The sequence below is a fragment of the Dendropsophus ebraccatus genome, chromosome 9, assembly GCF_027789765.1.
Source record: "Dendropsophus ebraccatus isolate aDenEbr1 chromosome 9, aDenEbr1.pat, whole genome shotgun sequence".
NCBI lineage: Eukaryota > Metazoa > Chordata > Amphibia > Anura > Hylidae > Dendropsophus > Dendropsophus ebraccatus.
In genome coordinates this window covers 89,280,958-89,298,620 of record NC_091462.1, presented here as the reverse complement: position 1 = coordinate 89,298,620, position 17,663 = coordinate 89,280,958, and the positions used below count along the sequence as shown (strand labels likewise).

General features: G+C 46.1%; 2 protein-coding genes across 3 annotated transcripts in view; one reads left to right on the top strand and one right to left on the bottom strand.

Annotated features, from left to right (window-relative positions):
• DCUN1D3 (defective in cullin neddylation 1 domain containing 3) overlaps positions 1-10,894 on the bottom strand; it is a 27,555-nt gene extending 16,661 nt beyond the window's left edge. The window contains exon 1 of the mRNA XM_069983801.1: positions 10,640-10,894. Within this exon, the coding sequence (XP_069839902.1) occupies positions 10,640-10,668 (29 nt within the window). The 5' untranslated portion in view covers positions 10,669-10,894. The remainder of the gene's footprint in view (positions 1-10,639) is intronic.
• Positions 10,546-17,663, top strand: LYRM1 (LYR motif containing 1). 2 transcript variants are annotated; one of them, XM_069983803.1, is made up of 4 exons: positions 10,546-10,986; positions 12,255-12,414; positions 14,911-15,003; positions 16,066-17,660. In XM_069983803.1, the coding sequence occupies exons 2-4, from the start codon at positions 12,256-12,258 to the stop codon at positions 16,180-16,182; spliced, it is 369 nt and encodes a 122-aa protein (XP_069839904.1). In that variant the 5' UTR covers positions 10,546-10,986; position 12,255; the 3' UTR covers positions 16,183-17,660. The 2 variants fall into 2 exon arrangements, with proteins under 2 accessions (XP_069839904.1, XP_069839905.1); XM_069983804.1 differs by lacking the exon at positions 10,546-10,986 and adding an exon at positions 11,020-11,426 and having other exon boundaries at positions 16,066-17,663.

The following is a 17,663-nucleotide window of genomic DNA, read 5'->3' as shown; positions in this document are numbered from 1 at the left end:
GGCTTATAACTTTTGGCCAGCTTTCTATGTCTACATAGCTACTTAGGGACCTATTACAAGGGGGCGATCAATAATGGAAATGAGTGCCGATCTGCTAAATCAGCGCTCGTTTACTGAGGCTATTACATGGTTTAGGAAGTCCTGCAGAAATGCCCCAAGCCTATATACTGGGACCAGTAGTGCTATCTGTCAGCTGTAATATATGTACCAAACTGCTGACACTGTTAGATAGATGTTATGTCTAGAAGACACATGGTACCCTTCATATATCTGTCTGTGCTTCCAAAAAGTAGACAAGTACTTTTAAGCTCTTGTATTAAGTGTCATAGAGGCTTTCCCGAAACCTCAAAGTACTTTAACATTTCCTCACTCCACCTCTCATACCTGACCCTGCTTGGGACTCTGCTTCTAGATGTCAATCATGCAGGGATAGCGATGGGAGGGGGAGCAAGGAGGCATTTAAGCATGCTGCACTTCAGGTGCTTGGGAAAGACTCTTTGAATCAGAGAATAAAAGCATGTTTCTATGTTCTGGAAGCACATACAAAGATATGAAAAGGTACCATGTGTCTTGTTGCCCTAACACCTAACAGTGCCAGGAGTTTGGAACCTGAATTGCAGCTGACTGATTCCTTTTAGGGTACAAAACACACAGCGTATACGCAGCAGATACGCAGCAGATTTGATGCTGTGTTCAGTTATTTAGATCTAATCTGCTGCGTATTGCAGCAGTAAATACGCAGCGTATATGCCGTGTGTGTTTGTACCCTTAAGCTCCTTCACTCTCCCATCTAGAAACCACTTGTTTAACAGGATGATAATATTTTCTTTTGGTGAAAATCAGGGAACACAACAAGTCACGTCGCTGAGGAAGTGAAACCACAAGTGCTGCATCACCACAGCAATAACCGCAGGTAATATGGCTGACTTCCATCTGTATTGTAGCATCTCATAAATCCCCTACAGCCTCAGCGCCCTGCTATGTACATAAACCCTAGCTCCTGGCCCGCTGGAAGAGAAACTCATTCAATGCAAAGTATTATGGGGTTCAATGTCAGGTCACAATCTCATGTACACACTGCTATCACCAGTCAGGCCACAGTCTCATGCACACACTGCTATCACCAGTCAGGCCACAGTCTCATGTACACACTGCTATCACCAGTCAGGCCACAGTCTCATGCACACACTGCTATCACCAGTCAGGCCACAGTCTCATGCACACACTGCTATCACCAGTCAGGCCAGTTCCCTTATGTACACTGCTATCACCAGTCAGTCCAGTGCCTCATGTACACTGCTATCACCAGTCAGTCCAGTGCCTCATGTACACTGCTATCACCAGTCCGGCCAGTGTCTCATGTACACACTGCTATCACCAGTCAATCCAGTGCCTCATGTACACTGCTATCACCAGTCAGTTCCGTGCCTCATGTACACTGCTATCACCAGTCAGTCCAGTGCCTCATGTACACTGCTATCACCAGTCAGTCCAGTGCCTCATGTACACTGCTATCACTAGTCAATCCAGTGCCTCATGTACACTGCTATCACCAGTCAATCCAGTGCCTCATGTACACTGCTATCACCAGTCAATCCAGTGCCTCATGTACACTGCTATCACCAGTCCGGCCAGTGCCTCATGTACACTGCTATCACCAGTCAGTCCAGTGTCTTGTGTACATGCATATGCTGCTGCCAAAGGTCAGTCCACAGTCTAGCGGAAATGCTGCCACTGCTTGTCAGCCCATGGTAAAAAAAAAAAAAGACTACAAAGTAAGACACCTTCCATCAGGAAAATGTCTGTCCTGCTATAGAATACAAATGTGGAGCCAATATCCCAAATGTCATTAAGAACCATCTAAAGGAGAACAAGGGGGTCCTGGACGTGATGATATGACCCTCAGAGAGCTTTCTCAACATCATGGTGTCTGGGATTAGATGACGAAACAGAAGCACTTGGAGGACTCTGAGCTTACAAGGATGAAGCCTCCTGCAAGATGTTTGGAACAAGCTCCTGCCAGGTTCCTTAAAATACTTGTGCAAGGAATTGATGCTATTTAGTTGGCACAGCATAGTGCCAATGCTGGCACCACCAGTCAGTCCACAGCATAGTGCACATGCTGCCACTACCAGTCAGTCCACGGCATAGTGCCCACCCTGCCACCACCACCAGTCAGTCCACGGCATAGTGCCCACCCTGCCACCACCACCAGTCAGTCCACGGCATAGTGCCAACGCTGCCACCACCAGTCAGTCCACAGCATAGTGCCCATGCTGCCACCACCATTCAGTCCACGGCATAGTGCCCACCCTGCCACCACCACCAGTCAGTCCACGGCATAGTGCCAACACTGCCACCACCAGTCAGTCCACGGCATAGCTCACACGCTGCCACCACCAGTCAGTCCACGGCATAGTGCCCAGTGCCCACCCTGCCACCACCACCAGTCAGTCCACGGCATAGTGCCCACCCTGCCACCACCACCAGTCAGTCCACGGCATAGTGCCTACCCTGCCACCACCACCAGTCAGTCCACGACATAGTGCCCATGCTGCCACCCCCAGTCAGCCTACAGTCCAGCATTTACAGCCCATTCAATGGGAGCTGAGGCTGCAAAAGAGGGCACCACTGCTACAGTAAGTAGAGACAACTTCTTCCAGCTCTCTTCTCAGGGATGTGCGGGATTGTGGGGATCCAGAACACAGGCCAGTAATAGTTTTTTCCTAGAAAACCTTTTTTTTATAATTATGTACTGAATATTTTTTATTCGGTCCCCACAATATTATTTGCCTATTACATGCTGAGATTTAGAGCCAAGGCCCCCACAGCATCTTATGTGATATCCCAGGACTGAACAACAAACTGCTGATCACAATGTCAGGATTATCCGTGCGCTGCTAAAATATTCTCTCCGTACCGCTTGGCAGGAAAAGTGCTAAGCGCAGAACCACAGGGCAAACCAATACACAGGGGAGGTCATTACATTGGTTTATTCCTCTGCTTATTTACCTACGTGTCAACTTGCTACAGCTGAAACGATTTCTATTGCCTGGTCTTTTTTATTCCCCTGTAGGGTGTTTCTAGGAGGATTTTAGGTTACAGTATTTTGTTTCTAACACGTAAAACCATCAGCCGGTTGCATCATGCAGTAAATGTATAATATACTGTCTGCGGAGGTCACACAAGCTGGAGTTACACATTACAGGGAACCTGTCACTAGTCTCATGCTGAGCTGCAGATGACTCGGAACTTCATTCCTGGCCAAACTCCCACAACTATGACCTCTCTGAAAGAGGGCAGGGGTGATTCACGCTGCCCATGGTTCAGGCAGAATGATACTAGTGACAGGTCCCCTTTAATGTTCTGGTGGATAAAGACAGCAAAGAGGTTTTCCACAATGTTATTTTTTTTAGAGTATATAGTATCTGATACAACCCCTTTAAAGTGTGCAAACAAATTACGGCATGTAGGGCCAAGGTGGTTCTTTACTGAATGACCATCCTTTATCCCCACGTATGTCTCCATTCTGATGTATTAACTGAGAGATCAGGCTGGGGCAGCTCCAGCGTCTCACAGAGCAGCCAGACTGTCAGGAAGAAACCTTCTCCAGCCACCGACATAAACTGAGCTGCAACTAAGAGCATGAGCCAGACAAAAAGTGACAGCTCTGTCCCAAGGAAGGCTGCCATCAGCGGCGGCCACGGGTCACCTGATTATAGGATGCCGCATTCACAATGTACTCTTGGCAGAGGCCACCGTGCCGCTGAGCAGCCTGCACATCTGAATGCTTCCAGGACAAAGGAGTTAATCGTATAATCGCCTTTATTGAGATATCTAAAGTGCAGAGCGGCCGGTCAGCATGTCTGCTCCTGATAATACACCAGCACCCCCTAACCATACACAATACAGGGAGAAGACATGTCTGCTCCTGATAATACACCAGCACCCCCCTAACCATACACAATACAGGGAGAAGACATGTCTGCTCCTGATAATACACCAGCACCCCCCTAACCATACACAATACAGGGAGAAGACATGTCTGCTCCTGATAACACACCAGCACCCCCCTAACCATACACAATAGACATGTCTGCTCCTGATAATACACCAGCACCCCCCTAACCATCCACAATACAGGGAGAAGACATGTCTGCTCCTGATAATACACCAGCACCCCCCTAACCATACACAATACAGGGAGAAGACATGTCTGCTCCTGATAACACACCAGCACCCCCCTAACCATACACAATACAGGGAGAAGACATGTCTGCTCCTGATAATACACCAGCACCCCCCTAACCATACACAATACAGGGAGAAGACATGTCTGCTCCTGATAACACACCAGCACCCCCCTAACCATACACAATACAGGGAGAAGACATGTCTGCTCCTGATAATACATCAGCACCCCCTAACCATCCACAATACAGGGAGAAGACATGTCTGCTCCTGATAATACACCAGCACCCCCCTAACCATCCACAATACAGGGAGAAGACATGTCTGCTCCTGATAATACACCAGCACCCCCCTAACCATACACAATACAGGGAGAAGACATGTCTGCTCCTGATAATACACCAGCACCCCCTAACCATACACAATACAGGGAGAAGACATGTCTGCTCCTGATAATACACCAGCACCCCCTAACCATCCATAATACAGGGAGAAGACATGTCTGAGAAGCCTTACAGAATGTATTTCCAGTTGCCATGTTGAGATGTATATCTTGGGAACACTTTTTCTCCATGTAATACATGCATATATTTCCTATGTATTGTGCCAGGCCGTGCACTCCTCTCCATGTTTGCATTCTGGGGTCACAGGGCACATACATTGGCATGTAAAAGGCTGGGCAACTGCAGTAACAACTGCTACTGTAAACAGTTCAGCAAGCAGGAGATGAAATCCTCTCCAAAAGGTGATCCCCTGCTCCCTTTGTATTTTAAGCAAAAACTATTTTTTATTCTCATATTTTATATTTGAAGGATTTTCATGTATTGTTTCTTGCAGAAGTCTGTGTGATTCCTGTCCTGTCCGCCATGCTCTGCTGAGATCTGAACACCATTAAAACTGTGGCTAGATCAGGGGACTGTGATGGTACCACCCTCAGCTTAGGATCATTATCCATTTATAGATCCTCCATCCTCTTTTCAACCTCAGCTTCTTTATAGTTGGTGTAATGTTTGCTTCCAGAATTTGCTGGAATTTCATTGAATCCTTTCCTCCATCTACCCGTAAAATGTTCTGGGTACCATTGGCTTCAACACAACCCTAAAGCATGTAATGTACCCCCATGGTTGGAGTTATCTTTTCATGAAACAAGTCTTGAGGTAAAGAAGTCGTTTTTGGCCACAATAAATAAAGGTATTTATAAGAAAAAATGGCCCAGAATGTAATGAAAAGATCACCTCTCCGAGTGTTAAGCATTGGGTTGCATCGGTCATGCTTTGGGGTTGTGTTGCAGCCAATGACACAGGGAATATTTCATGGGTAGAAAGAATAGTCAATGAAAGCTCCTAGGTACTAACCATGAAGGGGATGAAGTTCTGCTTCTGCCCCCCCCCCCCTTTTTAAAAAAAAAAATGAAAAAAAAAATAAAATGAAAAAACAAAGTTTCATCTACTACTTGCTTAAAGTGTTCCTATCACTTGTACAGCACGGCAGGATATGTAAACCCCTGCAGGTGTGTGGTCCCCTTCTAAAAAAAGTGAGGGGCAGCACTCCCAGAAGCTCTGTACCCGGCACTGTAATACACTTATAATGCAGTCTGTGGCGCTTCCGTGAATTCTATCCACCACCCACTTCAGAAGAGGACCACGCACCTGCAGGAGTTTTTCAACATATCTTGCCGTGCTGTACTGTACAAGTAATAGGTACACTACTAGTAACAGTAATTGTGACAGGGTGCCCAACCCTTTGCATGCCATTGTATATGCTATATACACCAATTCCAAGATGAAGGATAATGGCCTTAATAATGGCCGCAGCCAATCACTGATCACTTTCACTGTCACTGTGGTGGTTTTATCCACAGTGACATCACAGCAAGCAGTAATTTAAGGGTAGCTTCACACATATCGTATCGCAGTTCATTTTCTGCTGAGGATCTGCAGCAGATTTGACTAAATGAATGAACACAGCATCAAATCTGCTGCGGATCCGCAGCTGATTTTACTGTGCGGATTTAATACTGTGTTCATTCATTTTGTCAAATCTGCTGCAGATCCGCAGCAGAAAATCAGCTGCAATACAGTACGTGTGAAGCTACCCTAAAGGGGTAACTGATGGCCAATCTTATGAACAAGGGTCCTATTTCATGGGCCGAGGAGGGCCCGATCAACGATGTAAACGAGCGGCGATCTGCTAGATCGCCGCTCGTTTACTGGGCCTATTCCACGGCCCGATGATCGTTGAGCGAGGGCTGCAAGGACATCGTTACTGATGTCCTTGCAGCAATACATTACCTGGCTGCAGGGCTTGTCCTCCGCTCTATCTTCTATATGGCCGGTCAGCTGACAGGCCACACTCAGCCAATCACAGGCCGTGGCGGTCCCGGCCTGTGATTGGCTGAGCGCTCCGTCAGCTGACCGACCATTCAGAAGATAGAGCGCGGGACCCGGGGATGAAGACAGCGAGGAGAAGAAGCCCTGCAGCCAGGTAATGTATGATGATGCTGCTGCTTCTTCTTCTCAAATCGTCGGTCGCCCGCCGCGCACCACTATTCAACCATAGCGATGCGCAGTGGGGGAACGATGATTTTAGGTCTGGCCCTAAATGAACGATCAGCCGATGACAGTGGCTGATCGTTCTCTCTATTTCACCGAACGATAATCGGCCAAATCGGGCCGATCCGGCCGATTATCGTTACTGTGGAATAGGGCCCTAAGATGGATATTAGAAAAGATTGGACTTCCAGCTGTTCAAAGAGATACTCGCTGAAGTGCTGCTGTCTTCAATGTTTACCTGGGGTCATTCTTACTACAGCCATACTGATAACAAAGGGCCATGCCTGGAACTACAGCACTGTCACTTTCAAGTGAACCAGGCAATGCTGCAGCCCCCTGTATCGCTACAAAAAATAAGGCAATGGAAATGAATGAAGAGTAAACTATGAAGAGGCCCATCAAACAGGTGATTGGCCGGGTGCTGTCAGTTCGGATCATCAGACCTGTCCATGTGACAGTAATGTGTTCCCAGCCTTGAGGTGCGCTCCGCCCTTATGTGGGCTGTTGTGCCTCAGTATTGTGTTTCAGTGGAAATACTTAGTGCTGAAATGAATGAAATTCAGAATCCACAGAACACACAGATTTACGGTGAACATGCAACGGAACCTCTATTGCCTTTAAAGGAAAACTATCAGCAGGTTAGAAACCTTTAACCTGCCAATATGTTCCTATTGCGCACAGGGCGCTGAGGATGAAGGTAAATCCCTCACATCATTCTTGGCTCTGTTCTTATGCAGTTTGTAGCTAAAAGGGTACTACGGGCTAGGGGACTTTTCTGGCTATGGAGGAGGCCAACAAAGCTCACTTACCTTCCTGGTTCCGGATCGCGCTGCTTTGGTGCGCGCTGCCTGGCCGCTTCCTGGTCACTGATGCAAGCTTAAGACATGATGTTTCAAGCCCGGCCAGCCAGTCTCAAGCTTACGTCAGTCACTAGGAAGCGGCCAGGCAGTGCAGAGCGAAGCAGTGCATTTAGGAACCGGGGAGGTAAGTGGGCATTGTTGGACTCCTCCACCTCCTCTCCAACCATAGCCAGAAAAATCCCAAGGCTAGTAAGGCGGTTTGGTGCACTGGGGGCAGGAATACTGTTTTACTGGCCTGGGAATGGACGGCGCTGAGGGTGAAGTAAGAGACTTCATCTTTAGTGGCCCATGTGCAATTGGGACATTTCAGCAGGTTAGATTCGTCTAACCTGCTCATAGTTTCCCTAGTGGAGAAAAAGTAAATTGTATGGCAGAATGATGGACTTGGGGAACTCACAATTACTTTTTTTCATTCTCTCCACACCCCTCGGCCTAACATTCACATTATTTCCTGCATGCTCACAACAAATTTCCCTGTATTGCAGATTTACGGAGTGTCCATAAAATGTCGTCTTACCAAGATGACAAGACTCATTTAGAGGGAGCCTGTCACCACTTTCATGCTGCCTGACCCCAAAGACATCAGGGCAGTCCGCAGTGACTCCTACCTGCACCATCAAGACTTAATGGATAGATCTCTTCGTATACACCTCAATCACTCAATCCAGGCTGGTGGGGCAGAGAAGCCACTTTATTCTGCTGTTCAGTGAGGCTCCTGGGGTGATGCTTCCTCTGATCAAACACTGATGAACTATTCTAAGGATAGATCATCCATAATGCCCTGAAAAACTCTTTAAGGTTGGTATTCTGTGGGCATATTATGGATGTTAGGCCACTTACATGGTAATATTAGATGCACAATAATGTGCTGATCTTTCCATTACAGTTCTGGATTCGGCTTAAAATACTGACCTATATGCTGTCATGTGGAAGTGGCCTCAGAGTCACTTTCCAGCCATAGATATGGGAGCCACATTTTACAGCTCTCCACAACACCATTCTCTGGATTGCCATGGCCTTTTGCACTCTTCCAGCTATCTGTGATCCTTCACAACAATAAACAGATAGATGACAGCTCCTGGGTGAATGGTTAACTCCTGAGCCCCAGACAATAAAGAGGAACCAGAGGCACCGGCACCAAGAAAGAGGAGCCAGGACTACAAGGAGTTAAAGCACTCACTGGCCCCAGGAAAAGTTCTGGTAGTCAGAGCCAAGGCTGGGAGCCGGGCAATAGCCATACGCCCCACTCCGGGCAATAGCCATACGCCCCACACCGGGCAATAGCCATACGACCCACACAGGGCTGGAATACGGAACTCTGATGGTCTGCTATGTAATACAGTCCCCGATGTGCTTCTTACATACAGTCCATCCATGCTGTGTATACAGATGTCAGTGTACGTATACAATGGCCTAGCTGTGCTCATACACATAGGAAAACATATACGTTACAATATAGCACCTACCAGAGATGACTCCAGACCCCCCAGAATCAGCAGTAAGTCTGTGGTCACTCTCACTCCCTGAGCTGCCAATATGTCCAGCCTGCAGACAGGGCTCCACACACACAGGGACCACCTAAGGACCAGATCCACTCAGCATGGTACAGGTCCAGACATGTCACTGCTCACATCCTGGCCTGTGCATGCAGGACATAGACAGACACCAGAAGCTGTGACTAGTAGGGGGTCCAGGTGATAAGACCCCCACTAAGACTGCTGCTCCTGCAGGTACCTGCGCCATTTCAGCATTACTCCAGCAAAACTACAACTCCCATCATGTCCAACAACTTTCCAAAACTCTTCTTATGGTTTTATAGTCAGATGGGATATAGAGAGAAGGAACACGTCCTCAACCATAACCAACATATCAGCCACACATCACACTCCATAACATATCAGCCACACATCACACTCCATAACATATCAGCCACACATCACACTCCATAACATATCAGCCACACATCACACTCCATAACATATCAGCCACACATCACACTCCATAACATATCAGCCACACATCACACTCCATAACATATCAGCCACACATCACACTCCATAACATATCAGCCACACATCACACTCCATAACATCAGCCACACATCACACTCCATAACATCAGCCACACATCACACTCCATAACATATCAGCCATACATCACACTCCATAACATATCAGCCACACATCACACTCCATAACATCAGCCATCCCACACATCACACTCCATAACATGACATCAATAACATGACATCATTCATACATCACACTCCATAACATACATCACACTCCATAACATCAGCCATCCCATACATCACACTCCATAACATCAGCCATACATCACACTCCATAACATCAGCCATACATCACACTCCATAACATGACATCATTCATACATCACACTCCATAACATCAGCCATCCCATACATCACACTCCATAACATCAGCCATCCCATACATCACACTCCATAACATGACATCAGCCACACATCACACTCCATAACATGACATCAGCCACACATCACACTCCATAACATGACATCAGCCACACATCACACTCCATAACATGACATCAGCCACACATCACACTCCATAACATGACATCAGCCACACATCACACTCCATAACATGACATCAGCCACACATCACACTCCATAACATCAGCCATCCCACACATCACACTCCATAACATACATCACACTCCATAACATACATCACACTCCATAACATACATCACACATATATGTATATATATATATCTCCAATGGCCCCGACTGTGTATGTAGTAGAGGCAGGAGGCTTGGGTGTGGGGTTACCATAGCGACACCCCCCCACCTCCCATCCTACTAGCACAGGAGGCAGCCTGTATACAGCCCTGTATGCTGCCCCTGCAGTATATGACACCACAGGGGGCGCCCTATTGTTGGGGGGCTGCGGAGCTTTGTACTATACAGAGCACAGGTCACATGACCACATGGGGGTCTGCGCCTCACCAGGAGAAGCCCCCTGCCCTCCCCACCACCGGCATCCCCCCTCTCACCATGTCTGCCGTGAATGAGCCCCCCGCATCACTTCCTGCTCTCCCACATTGTGTCAGAGGTGCCGGGGCGCCCAGTCAGCTGTCTCCCTTGCGACGTCCGCACCTCTCCCACCTTCTTCTCCGCCCGTCGTGACGTCACCAGCGCGACCGGCGCGCACTTCTGGTGACGTCACTGGGTACGGGAGGAGGGGGAGCAGGTCCTGTGTGACGTCATCCTCACTGCTGGAGCCGCCCCTTAACTGCGGACGTCACTAGAGAGGGACAGACGTAAGCGTGTACCCCATGCTGCGCGCTGAACGTGCTGACGTCACCGGAAACTGAACTGCCCGTGGAGGAGTGTCATTGAGGTGAGTGTAAGGGCATGCTGGGAGTTGTAGTTCCTCGGAGAGCCACAGTCTCTGACCGCTGCTACCAGCGATGTCTTTGGTTATATGTGTGATAGATGCGTTATATAGAGACACTGACCTGGGACCGCTCTCCTGGAGGGACATGAGGGCTGGGAGCAGCCATGGCGCAGGATATGTGGTCATAGTGTTACACCACAAAGCATTTTTCTGTATATATATATATATATATATATATATATATATATATATATGTTCAGCTCCAGTGTCCAGCCATAGACCTTAAAGTCATAAGGTGTCCCCCAACCTGCAGCTCTCCAGCTGCTTTAAAACTACAACTCCCAGCATGCCCTGGCAATGGCTCTCATGTAAATTCTCATTCTGCTCCCAGCCTTTGTATAGGACTTTCAGCCATTTAGCCACTGACAATATCCCTTTAAGGGGCAAGTAACCTTTTTTAAATGTTATTTAATGCCTGTTCCAAACTGTACACGATTTTAAAAAAATCCAGCACAATCCCTTTAAGCATAGTGGAGGAGAGTTACCATACGTTGTGCAGAGGAACATCAGATTCCGGCTTTATCATCTTCTCAAAAATGAAATTGGTTTAAAGGGAAACTAATGGTGCGTTTACACAGGCAGATTTATCTGACAGATTTTTGAAGACAAAGTCGGGAATGGATTTGAGAAGAGGAGAAATCTCAGTCTTTCCTTTATGACCTGATCTCTGTTTATAGTCTGTTCCTGGCTTTGGCTTAAAAAATCTGTCAGATAAATCTCTCTGTATAAACGCACCCTAACATCAGGTTATAGGGGTCTCACCTGCTGCTTCGTTCCCATAGGGCCGGCTCTACCTTTAGTATCTTCATCCACGGCACCATTTTTGGTACATTTAACTTTAATGTGCTATTTTGGGGTGGGACTTTACCTCAAGGTTCACCGATCCGCCCGGCAGTAACGTAACTCCGACCTCTCATCACTGCTAATTAATATTCATGAGGGGTAAACTCCCGCCCCCAGGGCACCAAACCAGCTAATTAGCATAATAATAAAAAGTAACCCTTCCCAGAAATGGCGTCACAGAGGCGTATAATAAAGGTGGATTAGTAACCCCCGCCCTATAGGAACATTACAGCAGGGGTGATTCTTCCTTTTATTCCCTTTCCCCAATATACTTCACCTCCTTCACTCTGTGATCACATGCAACAAACATATGCATTGTATTTTACATATTAAAAGCCATAGTAACATGACCTTTTACATGTCTCTAGGATGACGGCTGCAACACGTCCAGAAGTCCTCGGCCTCTATCGGAGAATATTCCGAATAGCCAGAAAATGGAAGTCGTCATCGGGACTGGAGGAGGAGACCATGAAGGAAAGACAGTACATTGTAGAAGAAGCCAGAAAGCTGTTTCACAAAAATAAAAATGTAAGTATATGTACCTGTCCTTATAACAAACTTCTGACATGCTATACCCACCCGAGTGCTGAGACCCTTGCTAGTCGCTAGACGGAAGGGGCAGAAGTGCTTAGCAGCGCATGCTCTGCCCCTTCATCTCTGTCTCTACTGCTAAAGTAGCGGTGGACGGAATTATATTTCTGCCTTTTGTGGCGGTATTTACATGATATTGACCATAAGTGCATTGGTTTCACCACAGTGTGGCACTTTATTCTTGATACTGACCTGCAGTATGCCCGTTTCATTACTGGGTGGTAGAGCTGTTTATTTGGTATTTACCTGCCCTTCGGCTATTTCTCCATAGCTCACCTGACATTGACCTGCTGTGCGTCTATTTCACCACTGGGTGGCAGCGCTGTTCATCTGATATTAACCTGCTCTGGGTTTGTTTCACCACAGGGTGGCACTGTTCATTTGCTGTTGACCTACAGTGTATTTGTTTTACCACAGAGTGGCAGCATTGTTCACCTTATATTGACTTGCTGTGTGTATCTTTCACCAAAGAGTAGTGCTTTTAAACTGATATTGCACTACAGTGTAGTGCTGTTTACCTGATAGTGACCTGCCATTTGTCTATTTCATTACTGGGTGTCAGAGCTGTTTACCTGGTATTTACCTGCCATTTGTCTTTCACCACTGGGCAGCACTGTTCACCTGATATTTACCTGCTTCATGTCTATTTTACCACTGGGTGGCAGCGCTGTTCAGCTGATATTTACCTGCTACATGTCTATTTTACCACTGGGCGGCACTGTTCAGCTGAAATTTACCTGCTTCATGTCTATTTTACCACTGGGTGGCAGCACTGTTCAGCTGATATTTACCTGCTACATGTCTATTTTACCACTGGGCGGCACTGTTCAGCTGATATTTACCTGCTTCATGTCTATTTTACCACTGGGTGGCAGCACTGTTCACCTGATATTTACCTGCTACATGTCTATTTTACCACTGGGCGGCACTGTTCAGCTGATATTTACCTGCTTCATGTCTATTTTACCACTGGGCGGCACTGTTCAGCTGATATTTACCTGCTTCATGTCTATTTTACCACTGGGTGGCAGCGCTGTTCAGCTGATATTTACCTGCTACATGTCTATTTTACCACTGGGTGGCAGCGCTGTTCAGCTGATATTTACCTGCTACATGTCTATTTTACCACTGGGTGGCAGCGCTGTTCAGCTGATATTTACCTGCTACATGTCTATTTTACCACTGGGTGGCAGCGCTGTTCAGCTGATATTTACCTGCTACATGTCTATTTTACCACTGGGCGGCACTGTTCACCTGATATTTACCTGCTACATGTCTATTTTACCACTGGGCGGCACTGTTCACCTGATATTTACCTGCTACATGTCTATTTTACCACTGGGTGGCAGCGCTGTTCAGCTGATATTTACCTGCTACATGTCTATTTTACCACTGGGTGGCAGCGCTGTTCAGCTGATATTTACCTGCTACATGTCTATTTTACCACTGGGTGGCAGCGCTGTTCAGCTGATATTTACCTGCTACATGTCTATTTTACCACTGGGTGGCAGCGCTGTTCAGCTGATATTTACCTGCTACATGTCTATTTTACCACTGGGCGGCACTGTTCAGCTGATATTTACCTGCTTCATGTCTATTTTACCACTGGGCGGCACTGTTCAGCTGATATTTACCTGCTACATGTCTATTTTACCACTGGGTGGCAGCGCTGTTCAGCTGATATTTACCTGCTACATGTCTATTTTACCACTGGGTGGCAGCGCTGTTCAGCTGATATTTACCTGCTACATGTCTATTTTACCACTGGGTGGCAGCGCTGTTCAGCTGATATTTACCTGCTACATGTCTATTTTACCACTGGGCGGCACTGTTCAGCTGATATTTACCTGCTTCATGTCTATTTTACCACTGGGTGGCAGCGCTGTTCAGCTGATATTTACCTGCTACATGTCTATTTTACCACTGGGTGGCAGCGCTGTTCAGCTGATATTGACCTGCTCTGTGTTTGTTTTACCACAGGGTGGCACTGTGTACTTTATGTTTGAAAAAACATACATTATATAGTTTTTTTCATACAATCCAGGATTGCTGGTAAAAGTGATTATACCACCTAAAAGTGTACTGTACTGTACTGTATGCTACTTTAAGGACCAGATGATAAATGGCCTGGTTGTTGTCATCAAGGTGCAGAAGGTGATGATTTTTTTGTACTTGTAAAGTGAGCACAGAGGAGTCCTGTGCTAGAGACTTTATCCAGCAGGCCAGCCACTAAGTGATGGGGAGACTTCACTGGTCATGTCTAGTGCCACCTAGTTTCTGAGTAGTCAGTGTCCAACCCATGTATAGTCCTGCTACATGTCTAAGCATATCAGCCCGAGACAGCCATGTGTAGATGTTTCCTCACCTCACAGTGTTGGTGTCTGGTTGGCTGGAGATGATACATTTAACACAGAGCTGTTTTCATGTTTATAGCTAACAAATATGGAAGCCATCCGTCAGTGTATCGAAGAATGCCATGCACGCATTGAAATCGGGTTACATTATGAAATCCCTTACCCCAGGCCTGTAAGTATTTCTGTATAAAGAAGTAACTTGATATAACAGATGTCATTGGGGAAGAAAAGGATCCCACATGTTGGATTTCAACTGTCTGATGCTTTCTGTTCTTGGGGAGATAACTCGCCACCAGAGCAGTCTGGCTGTAGCTCACCCCTCCACTCTCCATTCACAACACATGAACGCTCAGCTGAGCCAAACAGTCATGTGTATAGGAAGATCAAGAGTAGAGAGTGAAAACAGCATACTAAGGGCCAGTTCACACTATGAAATCAATGCGGAATTTCAGTGCTGATTTCTCACTGAAAATTCCACCTAAAAATATAGTGCAGAGCCAAATTCTATTGAGTTCAATGGAATGTGCGCTCTGCAGTTCACACAGCGGAATTTATTCTGGTGGATCCGCTTTCCGCCAGAAGAATTGACATGTCAAATCTTCTGGCGGATTCCCATTGAAGTGAGTTGAGCAGTGAGTTTCTGCTCTGAAATTTTTCAACGCGGAATGCTTACGGAAATTCAGCGCAGAATTGTAAAGAAAAAATGAATTGGCGCAGAATTCCACCAGAGGTGATTCTGGGTGGAACACTTTCCTTGTGGATTCCACGAGAATTCTGCAAGAACACTTTCTGCCCGGAACACTTTTCTCGCTGATTCCTAGGTCATAGTCTTAAAAAATGCAATTAGAAAATGCACAATTACATCAAGAAAAGCTAATTTGTCTAGAGCCGTGTTCTCTAACCATATGGTTCTTGTGCAAAACTACAACTACCAGCATGCCCTGAAAACCAGCTTCCATCATTGACCCTCAAGTAGTGTTGAGCGGACTTGCTGAACTGTTTGGCAACGTTCTTCAAACCTGAACGCTCAGCATTTGCCTCCCAGCGGTTGAAGAAGTCGCAAAAAATGGAGAGCTCTATGTGAGAGAACACTGCTCTAGACACACACACGTTAGATCTTCTTGATCTAGTTTTTATGTATATTGTGCATTTTTTCAATTTTGTGGCCTATTTAAGCTGAATGGATGTTTAGTTGTCTGTAAAGAGACTAATCTGCCATGTCTTGTGTTCTCAGACTCATCTGCCTCCTATGGGCCTGGCTGTACCACACAGTAAAATCCTGCGCACACAGGAGAAGCTGAGGAAACAAGCCAAACCCCTGTACCTGAAATCATATGATGAAATCTCATAGCGTCACCAGTACTGGCGCCCTTACTAAAGGACAGAACAGCTAACATTCAGCTTGGCAACCCCCCTCCGCGTTGGGCTCAGAAGACAAAACATCCTCCTTCTTCATGGCTGCCTTATGTTCTGTGTTTCAGTAGCATTGCTCCCTCATTGCCTTACTCCATCATAAATATATATATATATATATATATATATATATATGTAGATGAACCTGAAAAAGGCGGAGCTTGTGGCCTTATCTCTGGCGTATGCCTGCCATAAGCCCCACTTACCTGATGGGCAGAGCGGCAAGGTGGGGAGGAGGTGTGGCCTTCTGCTGCACCCTATTTATCAAGGTTTACTTTTTAATAAATGTCCCCCATAATGTGTATATACTAGACGAGTTGTCAACAATGGGAGGGAAAGAGCAGCATATCAGGAGGAGGAGGCAAGCTTGCTAAATGAAAGTGTAAAAATATTTAACTTGATGAGCCTTACAAGCATGACTATGTTAGTTGAGATGGGAATACCCCTTTAAGAAGTCTATTCTTAAGATGTAATGCTGCTATGGTTTTACTAGTGCCCCACCCTCCATGTTGGGTGTGTATGTATGCTGGATGTGTATTTTCATGCTGGTATTGTTCTTTTCGCTGGTTGTAATATTCTCATGATGCAAATTTTACCAGGATTCTGGCACATTTGCTATAGTAAATGTGGGTTTAAAGGGGCACTCCGGTGTAAACATTTTTCTTTCAAATCAACTGGTTTCTGAAAGTTATATAGATCTGTAATTTACTTGTGTTTTAAAATCTCATGTCTTCCCGTACTTATCAGCTGCTTTATGTCCTACAGGAAGTGGTGTATTCTTTTCAGTCTGACACATTACTCTCTGCTGCCACCTCTGTCGCTGTAAGGAACTTCCCAGAGCAGTAGTGGTTTTCTATGAGGATTTGCTATACATCTGGTCAGTTCCTGACAGGGACAGAGGTGGCAGCAGAGAGCACTGTATCAGACTGAAAAGAATACACCACTTCCTGCAGGACATACAGCAGCTGATAAGTATGGGAAGATATGAGACTTTTACATAGAAGTAAATTACAAATCTATATAACTTTCTGAAACCAGTTGAATATGAAAGATAGTACCCCTTTATGGCATTGTAGCAGAATCTCATAGTGTTAGAGGAGCGGGTGTCAGCAGTGGGATCAGCATGGGTGGCCTTATATGTATTGACTGTAAGTGGATGATACAGTCATCTCTGTTTAATCAGCAGTTAAATAATTACATTTGTGTCTATGTTTTATTTATTGTGGTATAATATAACTATAAATTGGTTTGTGGTGATCATTAAACATCGGCTTGTTGCCCCTATAAGAAAAGTAATGGGACCAGCTGTCTGTCTGATGTGTATGGGGGCCTAGTGAGTTTTACTCATCAGGTAATTGTGATAGTGTTGCATATTTGTAGATCACGGGAGAGATCATTTTTCCCTCATGCTTGGAATCC

Coding starts and splice junctions, on each gene's coding strand:
- LYRM1 (XM_069983804.1), top strand. CDS start 12,256: ATGACGGCTGCAACACGTCCAGAAGTCCTCGGCCTCTATCGGAGAATA. Junction 12,415..14,910: donor TGTTTCACAAAAATAAAAAT/GTAAGTATATGT, acceptor TCATGTTTATAG/CTAACAAATATGGAAGCCAT. Junction 15,004..16,065: donor AAATCCCTTACCCCAGGCCT/GTAAGTATTTCT, acceptor TTGTGTTCTCAG/ACTCATCTGCCTCCTATGGG.